This window comes from Nothobranchius furzeri, chromosome 7 (assembly GCF_043380555.1).
Source record: "Nothobranchius furzeri strain GRZ-AD chromosome 7, NfurGRZ-RIMD1, whole genome shotgun sequence".
NCBI lineage: Eukaryota > Metazoa > Chordata > Actinopteri > Cyprinodontiformes > Nothobranchiidae > Nothobranchius > Nothobranchius furzeri.
In genome coordinates, this window is record NC_091747.1 from 23,973,761 (window position 1) to 23,988,624 (window position 14,864).

At 41.6% G+C, this 14,864-nt stretch overlaps 1 protein-coding gene across 6 annotated transcripts in view; it reads right to left on the reverse strand.

The window, feature by feature from the left end:
- The window catches only part of stat4 (signal transducer and activator of transcription 4), a 34,117-nt gene extending 32,426 nt beyond the window's left edge, over window positions 1-1,691 (reverse strand). For all 6 annotated transcript variants that reach the window (XR_011521134.1, XR_008559870.2, XM_070553303.1 and 3 more), the window contains exons 1-2: window positions 1,419-1,691; window positions 542-677 (exon numbers count right to left, since the gene is read on the reverse strand). Coding sequence is in view for 4 of the 6 variants with exons in the window: in XM_070553303.1 (XP_070409404.1) it covers window positions 542-677; window positions 1,419-1,546 (264 nt within the window). In the remaining 2 variants the exon portion in view is untranslated. The remainder of the gene's footprint in view (window positions 1-541; window positions 678-1,418) is intronic.
- Between the last annotated feature and the right edge of the window lie 13,173 nt (window positions 1,692-14,864).

The window sequence follows — 14,864 nt, forward strand, 5'->3', positions numbered from 1 at the left end:
TAAATCTGATGAACATCATTTGACAGCAGTCACCCTGTGACGACAAAAACCTGATGTAAACAGATTTTTAGGAGACGATGTGGCTACTTCACGCAGAAGTAAGTCACCAATATTATATTATTGGTTAATACATTATTACATATACAGTATGTTAGTGGACACTAATTTTCCTGCTGCAGGGTAACATCTTGCTGGACTGCTCCTGTCTTTGTTTGTGTCAGTCATTTGTTCTTCTCTTGTTCACCTTGAGAACAAAACCTGAAGGTTTCCAGAAACATTGTCTTCACAGAGCTTTGAAAGCAATAAATTAATGCAATAAAATAATATTTTATGCTTTTTGCCTCTTTAAGAAACAGAAATTATGAAAACAAGACAGAAGATCAGAGTTGTTTAAAGAAATGATCATTATTGCTCTGCTCACCAACACTTATCCACTTTTTAAAAGAGCTTGGGCTCATAGAAAGCTTGATGATGGCACACTGAAGCGCAGCTGCTCCTGGAAAACCGTGGGTTTAATGTGTCTTTTATAACTCAAACATACCTGCAGCTGTTGGTGGATGATTTTCATGTTGTGTCTTTGCAGGAAGTTTTGTTCCTGCATGCGGACGTTCTCCAGCTGGGAGAGCAGGTTTGTGAACAGAACCGATGCCATGGACTCATCGTTTACAGCCGAATCCCTGAGAACACAAAGCCAAGCCTTGAGAAGAGAATAAAACTCATAACATAAAACCAAATTAAATCCTTGAATTCCTTGTTTTGTTGGTTCTAAATGTGAGCTGAAGGAACACAAAAGCAGCGTGACACTTTCAGGCCTCTTCACTCCTCTACTGATGTGGTTTTAAATGCTTTAAAAACATTTTTACGCCCAAATAAAGTTTTATAGTCATTTCTGACTATTTGAGACACCATTATGAGTTTCTTCCTGCACCAAGAACAAACTAGGAGGATTTTTGATGTTAAACATTTCTACATTTTAAATGCTTTCCTACTAAATCCTCTCTAAGGAATGACTAACGTTTATTGGCTCTTTGATCTGTTGATGTGCTGAAACCAGAAGCATGGGAGTAAAGAGTGGATGAAGACTGAAGTTTTGTAATAAAGGAAACAGGAAGTGCTGCAGAGCAGACTGGGCTTGTTTCCAGATTCTTACGCCTTGGCTCACCGTGAATCACCTGACTCACAATTACAAGAAACTCTTTGGAGCTGGATGTGGTGGAACCTGTCTGGATTGGGATATGGGAAGAAAAAAACTGGTTTTCCACTCAAACCAGTTGATGTATGTCAAATGTACTTACGATCTGTTACACCTGACTGTTTCTGTGAAAAGTTAGGAATGCACTTGGATGAAAAAGACAATCTTAACAGCCTGATTTAGAGATATTGTGTCTACAGACTGAGAATAACAAGTCTCTACCCACCAGTCCTGTGACTCGATCCAGCCAGCCAGGCTCTGTCGGATGTCCATGGGGAAATTATCATCATACAGGTAGTCCACATGTTCCAGGAGCCGCATCTCCAGCTGCTGAATCTGTTTCCACTGAGTCATTCTGATGGCAGCTATCACTAAACTGAATGAAAACTCACTCTTCTACCTGTAGTCAGCCTCTTTAAAGTCAGCGATCCCTTCAGAGTGAGATGTTTCTACACTGCCTCCTCGTCTGCGTCAGTCACCATGTGAGCATGTTTCTGTCGAAGGCTTTCGGTTTTCTATGAGTCTGTTCAGGAAGAGGCCTCGCTCACTGAGAGATCAGGAAACCCACACACACACACACACACACACACACACACACACACACACACACACACACACACACACTAAATAAAACTACAAACAGCATGATAACACAATTGTCTTCGCACACACGGTGACTGGCGCTGCTCCCCTCAGACCAGATAACAGATGGTTTTTAACAGGAGTTACAGTTTTAACAAGCATTTGTCCGAACAGGAGTCACATTTTTAAAGTCCTGTGTGTTGTGCACTGCATTGGTCCGTTTCAACCACACCATTCACTAATTTCATGTTGTTTTCCCACTGAGTGCAGTCGCTCAGTCAGCAGATTTCTACAATGCTTACATTTCCTTAACAGACAACTTATACCCACCACCAAAAGCATGGATCATTTTGTCTGATTTACAAATGTTTACACACAACATACCAATAAAAACAACAAGAATCCAATACCTACACTATAAAACTTCTATTTTTGCAATAACATCAGCTCAAAACTGAGTTGCTGATTAACAGTTCTACAAAACTTTGACACATGGCTGATTTATTCAGGTAAATTAGGTCAAACACTTCTGATTCCAAAACGTGTTTCAGAGGCAGGTGCTGAAGGTGGATCATCTTGGCTGACATCAGGTGCAAACATGTGGCCTAACCCCGAAGATCGTTGAAATGAGATAATTTTGTGTTTGACTTTGTTGTTTTTCTCCCTTTCATCTGAGCGTTTTGTTGCTGTTTTTGGTGAGCCTGCTCAGTGTATTCTGTCTTTTCTCTTGTATGCTTCATGAATATTTTGTTCATTGTGAGCAAAAAGAAAAACTTGTAACAGTAAAGAAAAAAAGAACCATTTGGGCAATAAGTGTTTGGAAAAAGGTAACTGAAGTTAAGCGCTCGATGGCAACCAGATGAAACTCTCATCATGCTCATCAGATATCTTAACTCCCTCTGTTTTAGTCGGGTCCCTTGCCTCTATCAGTCCATCTCTGTTGACTATGATCAACAGCTCACTGAGCCAAGACTGTGTTCCATCTTACTTTAAAAATGCAGTAGTGACTCCTCTCTTAAAGAAACCCAACCTTGACGCCAGCTCCACCAGTAACTTTAGGCCCATTTCTAAGCTACCTTTCATCAGCAAAGTACTTGAGAAGGTTGTTGAAACTCAACTCAGATCCTGGTTTTCTAAGTCAAATATCTCTGACCCCTTCCAATCTGGCTTTCTGAAGCAGCACTCAACCGAGACTGCTCTAGTAAGGGTGCATAATGACCTCCTGATGGCTGCTGATGCAGGGAAATGCTCTGTCATAGTCCTGCTCGACCTCAGTGCAGCTTTTGACACTGTAGACCACAACGTACTACTAAACAGGTTAAATGTCCTGGCTGGGATTTCAGGTTCTGCTCTAGACTGGCTCTCTTCCTATCTCACCAACAGAACATTCACAGTGAAGTCAGAAACCTTCTCCTCAGACACTGCCTCTCTAACATGCGGGGTCCCACAAGGTTCAGTTCTAGGGCGTCTACTATTCGCATTCTATATTCTTCCCCTAGCTGGCATCATTCAGTCTTTCCCAGACATCTCCTACCACATCTACGCTGATGATATTCAGCTCTATATGTCCTTTATGCCACACCAGTTGGACAGGCTGGCCACACTTGTACTCTGCCTGACCCAGATCAGTAACTGGCTGTCCAGCAACTTTCTTGTTCTCAACACCAACAAGACAGAGACCCTGATCGCTGCACCCCCGGAACTTCAACCAAAAATTGAGCAAGAAATTGCCTCTTTTTGCCCATCAGCCAAGGCCAACATTAGAAACCTGGGAGTTATTTTTGATCCAGCTTTAAGTTTAGACTCACACGTCAAAACCATCTCCCGCTCTTGTTTCTTTCAACTGAGAATTATTTCAAAAGTCCGTAAACTGGTTTCTACTGCAGATCTGGAAAAAATCATCCATGCCTTTGTGTCATCGCGCTTAGACTACTGTAACGCTCTTTTTACTGGTCTCAGCAAAAACTCCGTCTCACGCCTTCAAGCCATCCAAAATGCAGCAGCCAGACTCCTAACCAAATCCAGCAGACGAGCTCACATCACTCCAGGTTTACAGTCCCTCCACTGGCTCCCGGTAGAATATAGAATTCAGTTTAAAGTTTTAGTCCTGACCTATAGAGCTCTTAACAACCAGGCTCCAAGCTACCTATCTGAGCTTTTATCCCCACACACCACCTCTCTGAACCTTAGATCCACATCTGAAAACCTCCTGGCTGTTCCTCGAACCAGACTGAAAACCAAAGGGGACAGGGCCTTTCAGACTATTGCACCCAGACTTTGGAACAGTCTACCTTCAAATCTCCGTCTCTCTAACACTGTAGAGGTCTTTAAAAATCATCTAAAAACTCACCTTTTCATCCAGGCGTTCCCTCCCTAAATGTTTCAGAATGATGGCTTTGTTCGGGTTCACACCTTCACTTTGTTTATACTCATGATTTTATTTTCTATTTTATCCCTGCTATTGTTTTTCTGATGTTTTTATTGGTTAGAGGTATTTGCCCTGATCTTTATCATGTTGTACAGCGCTTTGTGATTTATATCTGAGAAAGGCGCTATGTAAATAAACTTTTACTTACTTTTTACTTACTTACCTTAACCCTCCCACTGTCTTTATGGGTGACCCCGTGAGGAAAGTTGACCACTGAGCAGGGTTGATGGTTTATCCCTTGAGGTCCAAGTGGCAGGGGTGAGGTGGTGCTCACTCCTCACCCCCGCCACATGGACCTTAAGGGATAAACCATCAACCCTGCTCAGTGGTCAACTTTCCTCACGGGGTCACCCATAAAGACAGTGGGAGGGTTAAACATCTTTGTCGATTCAAACTTTAACTGACAAAATTCTTAATAAATGTAAAGATAATTCTACAGTTTGTTGCAATTTGAAATGTTATTGATGCCATTTTATTTAATTTTTTATTTACCCGAGTCGAGTCGATTGAGAACTCATTTTCATTTGGCATGATGATCTGGCCAGGAGGCAGCAGCAACAGACACCAAGGAACAACAGGTAAGATAAAACAGGTAGACATAAGGACAACGGTCTGCTCTCATATCTAATATGTACAAGCAATCAGAATCGAGCTAACCAACAGTCTTTAATACTCAGAAGAACATTGATCAGAAACTATTGATCACCAAGAATTATTGAAGGTAGATAATGGAATGTAGGTAGTGAGCTTCAGTGGTTTTTGCAGCTCATTCCAGTCGTTGGAAGCAGCAAGGAGCGGCCAAAGGAGGTGCAAGCTTTGGGAATAACCATAGAGATTAAGTTACTGGAACGTAAATTGTTGGAAGTGATGAGTAATGAGCGCAGATATGACGGGTTCTACCGTGACTGTTTTGTATATGAACTGATGCCGATGTAACATCCTGCAGGAATGGAGAGATGGCCAGTAAACGAGTGAGTACAGATCACAATGATGAGTGGTGAAAGGGGCACCAGTGACCAAACAGATCGCTGAGTGTCAGATGACATCGAGTTTATGAAGAAGTTTGTTGGAATCAGTCCTATAAATAATGTCACCGTAATCTAAGATGGGAAGGATTGTCATGTTGACCAAGGTTTGCTTTGCAGAATGAGTAAAGGACGACCTGTTGTGGTGTAGAAACCCAATTCTTGACTTTAGAAAGTAAATAATTAATGTGAATGTCAAATGAAAGTGTGCTGTCATGCCAGACAGGGGCGTAGCACCAAATTCTGGGCCCTAGGTACAAGTCTTCTAGGTGGCCCACATGCTCAATTACTTAATATCTCTCTTACACATTTTTTGTCATGCTATAAGACAAGATAATAAATATGATCTTAGTTTAACCTCTATATTGAGCAAATACAAATGCCAGCATAATAAAAGTGAAATGCCCAGACTTCACATATAATTATTTTTATTTGCCAACAATGTGTTCAAACAAAAATCCTGGAATTTATTTTCCAGTAAATGCCCACTGACGGGTCTTCATGTTAGCAAAATCACTTATGAGATCTTTAAAGTCCAATCCTTTGGCTAATTGGCTTTCAATAGAAAGAAGAGCTAGGCTGTTCAGTCTATCCTGGGACATTGTTGATCTCAAATAATTTTTCACCAGTTTCAGTTTGCTAAAAGCCCGTTCACCCCCAGCAACAGTCACAGGTAGTGTGCAAAAAATCCTCAGTTTAATACAAACTTCTCCAAAAATGCTCTGTAATAGCATCCTGTATGGCATTAAGCAGCTCAAGAGGAGACCGAATGTGGCACCATATATTGTTCTCAGGTGTAGCATCTCATTCTCAAATTCAGCTGTGAGATCCTTGTAATATTTTCTCATCAGTGCCTGGCATGATATCTTCATCTGCTCTTCAGTCATGTCTGTCATGGTTCATGATGTTAAGCTTAGCTAATACTGATATATATTGATATATTAAATACATATGACATGAAATAAACCAGGTTCTCTCTGTGAATGTAATGTACTCTAAATTTTATAATCCCTGCATTATCAGCCAAATTATAAGGTTGTCAGTTTTCAAGATCAAATATAAAGAAATTTAAAATAGGCTCAAAATATCTAACCAAGTCAATAACAATCCTCTAACACCAGTGTCATCATGCTATACGAAAAACAGTGGCAGCTTCTCATTCCTGAGATTACCACGAATCCATCGATACCAAGTTTGTCCTGGTCCATGACTGGGAAGGAGCTGAAATATCCACACAGAGTGAACCTGTTTTTACTGCGAGGTCTGCCAATTAATTGGCGGCGGCCGCCCGCGATAATAATTCTGATTAATATATATATATATTAATTAGTGTTATCACTGATAACAGCGATAACACGGAATAACCTTACAATTATATTTAATTAGGTTGATTAACCCTCCTCTTTTCCTGGGACATTTCCACTGTTCACTTCATTTACACATCAAGGGCTCATTTATGTCTAACCAAACAGAGAAGAAACACTTTATATGTTGAAATTAAAAGTCCTCTTTAACTGAAAATAGTGCAATTTAACAGTTTTAGGAATGGGCAATGTGTCTTTTCTGGAAATCAAATATGGTCACTCTAATCATGACACATGAATTACAACAAAGTATTTTGCAGGCAGTGGATGGTGACTGGTAGCTAACCAGCAGCAGAAAGCAGTTCAATAAGCTGTTAAAAGGGTGTTTTTCTGTAAAACAGTGTTTCCTGGACATGCTTTGATTGGATAAAACAGAGCTGTCTGTGATTGACTGGTGGAGAGGCTACTTGCTGAGGAGAGCAGGGAGAGATTTGCATGCGCAGAGACCAAGGGCGTCAGTTTGTTTTCAGAATTGCTGGGGACAATAACCATACACTTGAGTGGGGTTTAAAAATCGCTGGGGACAATAAAGTAGGCTAGCACAGGGGTCGGCAATCCGCGGCTCTGGAGCCGCATGCGGTTCTTCCATCCATCTGACATCTGTGCTTGTAAAATAATGAATGGATATTTAAATAAAATGCTTTATATTTTACTGCATTAATTTTACATCTGTATGCCAATTCTAAATGTAAAGATTGTCTGCGTAAACCTGAACAGGTCCAACCCGGTCTTACTGTGAGACCGGGTTGACGCGTCACGCTTGTGCGTAATCATATAGGCACTTTATGAGCTGAAGACGATGTGAGATTCTGGGATTCTCCTCAGACGGCTCCTGGATGTGTCGCCACATTGGAGACAGGAACAAGCGCTATTCAGCCAAAGTTTCATAATCAGGGAACATTTTCTAAGTGACAAGTCTCTCTGAGAGACGGGGTTTGGAAAACACTCGCTTCAGTGGGAGGAACCTTCCCACATGCGCTCTGGTTCTCTGGGTGGCTCTGGGGTTAATCAAGTTTAATTGTTTCTCTTTGCAACAATCTTCACAAGAAGGCAAAACAGTTAAACGGCAGGTTTCAGATATTTCCATTTGACTGTTTATTTTGACAGATGAACTCAAGGATGTTGCTTGGTTTGAAAGAATTACCCCGACGCACACTGATGCACATGGATGTAATCGTTACACACACCGCGGAGGTAAATTATTCCCATCAACATCAGAGCTTTATACTGGACTGTTCAGCGCGGCTCGGAGAGCACGGTGGACAGTGAGCTGAAGATCTGGGGTTCGCAGCCCAGTGCAGAACCGGCGCATATGCGATAAGATTTCCTCCCACTGCAACAGTCTGGAAACCCGGTCTCTCTGAGGGATGTGTCACTTGGAAAAATGTTCTTTTTATGAAATTATGAAAGTTTGGCTGAACAGCGCTTGTTCCCGTCTCTAATATGGAGACGCATGACGCGTAGAGACATTTGATCACGCACAAAGTTTATGTGGAGCAGAAGCGGTCGGGCCACGGCAGGTGAAACGTTCCTAGCCTACATGAAGTGAAACTGTTTAATTGTAACATTAATGTGTTACTGGGTACGCTGGTCTGGTTGGTTAGACCAGTGTTTGAAGTGGAAAACACACACACACACCAATTAAAATAATGCTGATAGCGTGGACTAGAAGACAGGTGATGGTTTACGTATTTAAATGAAGATCAGGCTGCTGTAAAATGTAATCTCCATCCACATCCAGACACAATTATCCTCTATTCTTTCTCTATTTGCTCTGCTCTTGTCTGGGCTGATCAGCTGATGGTGCGCGCGGCGCGCCTAACTAGCGGCTGATGCACATTTTACGCATTTGGAGAGGTGGGCTGGATGCTGTGCGTTTACTGGAAGATGGTTAACGCACGGGTGTAGACTACATATTAATGACAAATGAATGAAAATTAAATTGTGAGTTTTTACTTCATATTTTATAAATAAAAAGGACGGGGGAAAACATTTATGACGTCTTTTTAAACTAAATTTTCTAGCGCGACCTGCCTGCTTCACTTAAGTCACTGCTTATTAAGGTCCGTCCAAAATTACCGTGGGAAATGGGTAATAATGGCTCTTTGATGGGAACAGGTTGCCGACCCCTGGTATAAGATCTGAGCTGGTAAAACAAAAATCCTCATCAGCAGGCGTTTTTGAAAGTGGGGGGGACACAGCTGCCAATCACAAATTTTGCCGGGGACATGTCCCCGGCGTCCCCGGTTAAAATGACGCCTATGGCAGAGACAGAGTTGAGCCCACAGAGAGGGCTGCAGCTGCTGCACACAAGCGCAGAGCAGGTTCTGTTTGTGCAGACTCATTACTGTACGCTCAAGTTGGTGGCACTAAGTCACTCAATGAACTGGCTGGCTCGTTAATCATGTCACTTCAGGGGAGTTTTCCGACTATTTTACTTGACATCAAAGCTTTTCATTAAGGTTTGCGGCATGTAAACATGCTAGCGGAGTTAGCATTAGCATGTCGGTGCGGTAGCATTTTCCTCTCGCTGAAGTCTGAACTATAACCTTGAAATGTTAACGGTGTCCTGCTGTTGCTGTCTTACCCTAATGTGATGTTGAGTGACTTAAATGAGCGCTGAGCAGGGTTTGCTCATCGGCATATAGGGTTTGCTGTATCGCCCCTGCCCCTGAATTGTCAACAAAGCTGTCGGGGGTTAAAGAAGGGGAGGAAGTCCTTTCTTGATACTTCCTGTGTGCGACGGTGTAGTTCTATATTCATTAATTATTATTTCTGTTTCAGACTAAAAAAACTCCTGTACCAACTACACGTGTCGTGATTGTGTTGAGCATGTAGATGTGAACAAATAAAAAAAAGTTAACTGAAAAAAATTAAATAAAAAAAACAAAATGATAGGGGGGCTTGTGATTAATTTAGGGGGGCTGAAGCCCCCCTAAAACGGACCAAACGACGTCAGCGGTGCCCAGAAAACCTTACCAGGGAGGCGTCCAGGAGGCATCCTGACCAGATGCCCGAGCCAACTCAACTGGCTCCTCTCGATGTGGAGGAGCAGCGGGTCTACTCCGAGCCCCTCCCAGATGACTGATCTTCGCACCCTATCTCTAAGGGAGACCCCAGCCACTCTGCAGAGAAAACTCATTTCAGCCACTTGTATCCGTGTTCTCGTTCTTTCAGTCACTACCCAAAGCTCGTGACCATAGGTGAGGGTAGGAACATAGATCGACAGGTAAATCAAGAGCTTCACCTTCTGACTCAGCTCTCTCTTCACCACGACAGACCGGTACAATGCCTGCATCACTGCAGACGCAGCACCAATCCACCTGTTGATCTCACATTCCATCTTCCCTCACTCGTGAACAAGACCCCGAGATACTTGAATTCCTCCAGCTGAGGTCGGACCTCACCCCTGACCCGGAGAAGGCATTCTACCCTTTTCTGACTCAAGACCTTGGTCTCGAAATTAGAGGAGCCGATTCTCATCCCAGCTGCTTCACCTAGACCCAATCCTCAGCCCACCAAAATGGATCTCCTAAACACATTGGCTGTGCCTAGAAATCCTGTCCATAAAGTTATGAGCAGAATCTGTGACAAAGGGCAGCCTTGGTGGAGTCCAACTTCCACCGGAAATGTGCCCGACTATTGCTGGCAACGTGGACCAAGCTCTGGCACCGGTCATACAGACCTACAGCTGCATACAGGGGCCTACAGCCTGTATCAGAGGGCCTGGTACCACATACAATGTTGAATGCTTTCTCCAAATCCAAAAAACATATGTAAATTGGTTGGGCAAACTCCCACGCACCCTCCAGGACCCGCCTAAGGGTATGGAGCTGGTCCAGGCAACCCTAACTGTCAGTGTCCACCTGCAGGTTCAAGTATTTCCACCATGACAGGCACAGACGAGTCGACCCTGCAGACCCTCACAATACATTTGGGCCTGCCAGGTCTGACCGGCACCCTCCCCCTCCATTGAAGTCAATTCACCACCAGGTCATGGTCGGTTGACAGCTCCACCTTTCTCTCGCAGATCAGATGAAACAACAACAAAGTCAATCATCGAGCTGCAGCCTAAGGTATCCTAGTACCAAGAGCACATATGGACATCTTTGTGTCTGAACATGGTGTTTCATTATGGACAATCCATGATGAGAACAGAAGTCCAATAACAAAACACCACTTGAATTTAGATCAGGGCGGCTGTTCCTCCCCACCACACCCTCCAGGTCTCACTGTTGTTGCCTACATGAGCTTTAAAGTCCCCCAGCAGAACAAAGGAATCACCGGAAGGAGCGCTCTTCAGCACCTCCTCCAAGGACTCCAAAAGGGGTGGGTAGTCTGAACTGTAGTTTGGTGCATAAGCTCGGACAACAGTCAGTCCTACATTAATAAAAATACAAGCATAAATAAGTAAATAAAAGCAGGTCAGATACAGTAAATTGTTCCTACGATTCACTGTTAAACAAAATTTGAGTTCTCAGTGAGATTAAACAAAATAACTTTTTAGTACTGGCTTTAAGTTAGAAAAAATAATTGTGTGTATAGATTTAATGAAATATGTTTGTGTATAGAAATCATGTCTCTGTTATTTTATCAAAGGTGCTTGCTTTTTTCTTTATAGAAAACTAAATTAAGAAACTAGATCTATTTATAATTTATTACTATCTTACTCTTGTTGATAATTGTGTTTTTTGAGTCTTGAGTTTCATCATTTGAGTTTAAAATGGGAAATATAGTATTTGTAATATTTTATAACCAAAAAACTTTTGGACATACATCTTCTAAATTAAAATAATATTGTAAAACAAATATATAACTAGAACTGCAAGCAGTTATCAACGGGTTCCAAGCCACCAGCGCCAGTCGCCCACCCGCCCCCGCCTTCAACTTCCCCACTCCTCACGCAGCCCCGCCCGAAAGACACGTTCTCCCGACGGCGTCCCGTCCTATTTTTAGGGTGCAACGAGACTGTTTTTCAGCCCTCTTTCTGAGGTGGTCTGCTTCAGGCTGACCAGGGCCAACACTCCCCCTGCTGACAGCATATTCACACCTTCCATTAGAGTAAGCCTCTGATTGGTGGGTAGGATCAACCCACATGGACTTATGGCATGCTCAATTCATTCTCATTCATTATCATGCTGATTACCTCGAACCTAAAAATGTCTCTGACTGCATTCCTTGCATACCTAAGCAAGGATGTGTGGAATCAACCGGGCCAAACTGGGGCCATCTGGAGCTCTCCGGGCAGGGTCGACCAGGTACAGATGGGAATGGCTCTAAAAGGTTGAAGGATTGATCCCAACTCTGGCCAGAACGTGACATAAGGTCCAGCCTACCCAGTTAACACAACCTGAAAATCTTAGCCTCTTACATGCAAATAATGATTTTTAGGAAATTTTTCAAATTTGAAATTTTAAATGATCATAAACCACGCCCACTTTGATCAATCATTACCATATTGATATTGTAGTTTTACGACTCTATAATGATGACAACTACTAAGTTTCGTGCAGATCCATTTAGCCAGTTCAGCAGTATAATTTCTTCCTATTTATAGCGGCCCCTATTGTTGAATCAAGCTGAAAATCAAGATATCCACTTGAATTGACCTTAGGTATGGTGGTTATGAATAGCTTTGAAAAATGTCAAAATCTTTTGAAGTTATGCTAAAAAAACAGTTTCATTCCCCAAAAATTACTTTAAAAAATCATATAAAAACAAATAAGCAAATTATCCAAAATCCATTCACAACGTTTGGTCAGCCGCTCCTCCTCTCTTGTCAGGGAAAGTAGTGATGTGATTGTGTTGGACGGCCGGGAGGAGTTAACGAAAGTACTTTTTAAGTACTATGCCAATTTCTACTAATTAGCATAAGTTTAAATTATTTTTTAAAATACTCATCTAAATTTGACTGAATCAATGAACATACTGGATGAGACCATTTGTTTTTTTACGAATGTAATGGGGAGAAACATGCCATAAACATTTTTGGGGTACAACAGCGCCATCTATTGGACAAAATTCTAATTTTTTTCTGTGATTGTAGATGTCACTATGACTGATTTGATTTGTAACTTTCTGTACAGAATATATATATTTCATGAGTAAAAGGGCGAAAACTTTTAAAGCCTATTTATAGCCTATAAGCCACACCCACTTTTTAATCATTTTCGAAATATAGCGTAAGGGTCCAATGATAAACATATCTGCCAAGTTTTGTGGAAATCCATCAAGCCGTTTTGCTGAAACAAACTTTTTGAATTTTTAGCGCCCCCTATTGGTGAATCCAAACAAAATTGCGTAGATAGGGTTTCCCGCTCATACTTTGTAAGGGTCTAGAGTCTCATCATTTTGTCTTGAAAATTGTTGAAGATATAATCAATTAGGACATGTGCTAGCTAGCGCACTGAATTTGACATGGTGTCATTAACCCAATTTTCAATAATTCCGCGTTTTTCTTCATCACAAAAACTTTTCTTCCTCCATAGATCATATGTTCAAAGGTTGAAGTTGATTCGACGAAAAATGACAAATAGGTGATTAAAACTAAGTTTTGCATTTTTTGAGATCTAGCAAAAAATCTAGTTAGGCGGAAATGGGCGTGGCCAGTACAAAAAAGATGCAGAATCATCCAAGGATCATGTCCATATAAAGTTTTTTGACTGTAGGGCCTATGGTTTGGGAGCTAGTAGCTCAAACGTATTCACCTCCGCAATAGCGCCACCTAGGTGACTCGGGGTCCAAATTTTCTAACCTGAGTAGCGGTCAGGATTTTCTATCAGACTGCCATATCAGATTTTTCCTGGCAATTTCAGGCTCTTGCCCCCATACAGTATTAGCGGAGAAGAAGAATAATGAAAAATCCGTAGAAAAACAATAGGGTTCCAATGCCCTTTGGGCTTGGAACCCTAACATTATTTCATACAGCTAAATACTAATGAATTAAATCCACCGACCTTAAGGTTAGGGTGGGGTGAAGGGTGAGGGTTAGATTCCAGGTTTACAATGAGTAGGAGACTAGTAGCATACATCCAAAGACTAATGATTTAAACCCACCAACCTTAAGGTTAGGGTGGGGTATAGGGAACAAAATCACCAAATAGTTCCCGAGCGCGGCCGTAGCTGCAGCTTACGGGTGAAAGGCCGAGGCCAATTTTCACCACACCAGTGTGCGACAATTATGGGACTTTAACTGTAACTTGACTTTAAAAAAGTTTCTTTTAGAAAAACAAAAAACAAATTGTCGATTAACGTTTAATTTTCCCAAAACGTATTCCAAATGTAACTGATTTTGTTTATTAATTGTAACTTAACCATAATGAAGGCCAATTAAAAAAAACATTTGCTGGCCGACGTCCTGCAATTCTTCCAATGGGTTTGAGTAGCCCCTGGCTGCATCCCGGAGATCGGGGCGGGGCTAAATGTGGGCGGGGTTAAACGTTTAGAGGTGGGTGGAGACAACTATTTGACTCCTGCCCCTCTCTCAATGGAACCAGGAAACTGCGAGTAGCCCCTTTCTAAGGATTAGAAAGCCCTAAAAACCCACAAAACCCATGTAAAGCATAACATTGGTAATCAAATGACTTGTTTGCTGGATGTCATGATAATTTTAAAGAGCAGATAATTACAGGCGCCATTTTTGATCCAATCTGTTCTGATTTTTTTATTCTTTTTTCTACTTTTGTATGGTATGTGTATTTATAGCACATAGGTATTTGTGTCTTTTAGCTATACTTTTGGTACCTCTATAAAAGGTTCAAGCATTTATAAGACTATTCTTTGAACCTGTCAAAACCATTTTAATAGTTGATTTTATCAATGCTGCCTTTATTTTAATAGTCATTTCCCAAGTGAGTGTAAAACAGTATAGACAGACACGGGTAAATTTGTTGTACACTCAGTTATATCAGCTACATTAAGAGGAACAGAGACTTAAATTGTGCTGATACTTCTTAAAACATGCCAGGGTTTGAGGCGGGGTGGTGAGACATTGTATGAGACACCCAAGAATGCAGACTAAATTTTTCAAAAAAGGTAAATTTAATAGAGCAAACAACAGCCAACACAGGAATAAAAAAAAGTACAAACAAATGAACCAAAAAGCACACAAAAAACAAGAGAACCTCCAAAAAAACAATGTGAGGAGGAAAAAGAATTGCAAAAACTGTGACACCGCTGTACTATGGCATTTCAAAACCAGAAAACACCTTCATCTTCCTTTTTTCCTCAATTTCTCTGCAGAACTCCTCATAGTCTGACTGAAAACTAAACAT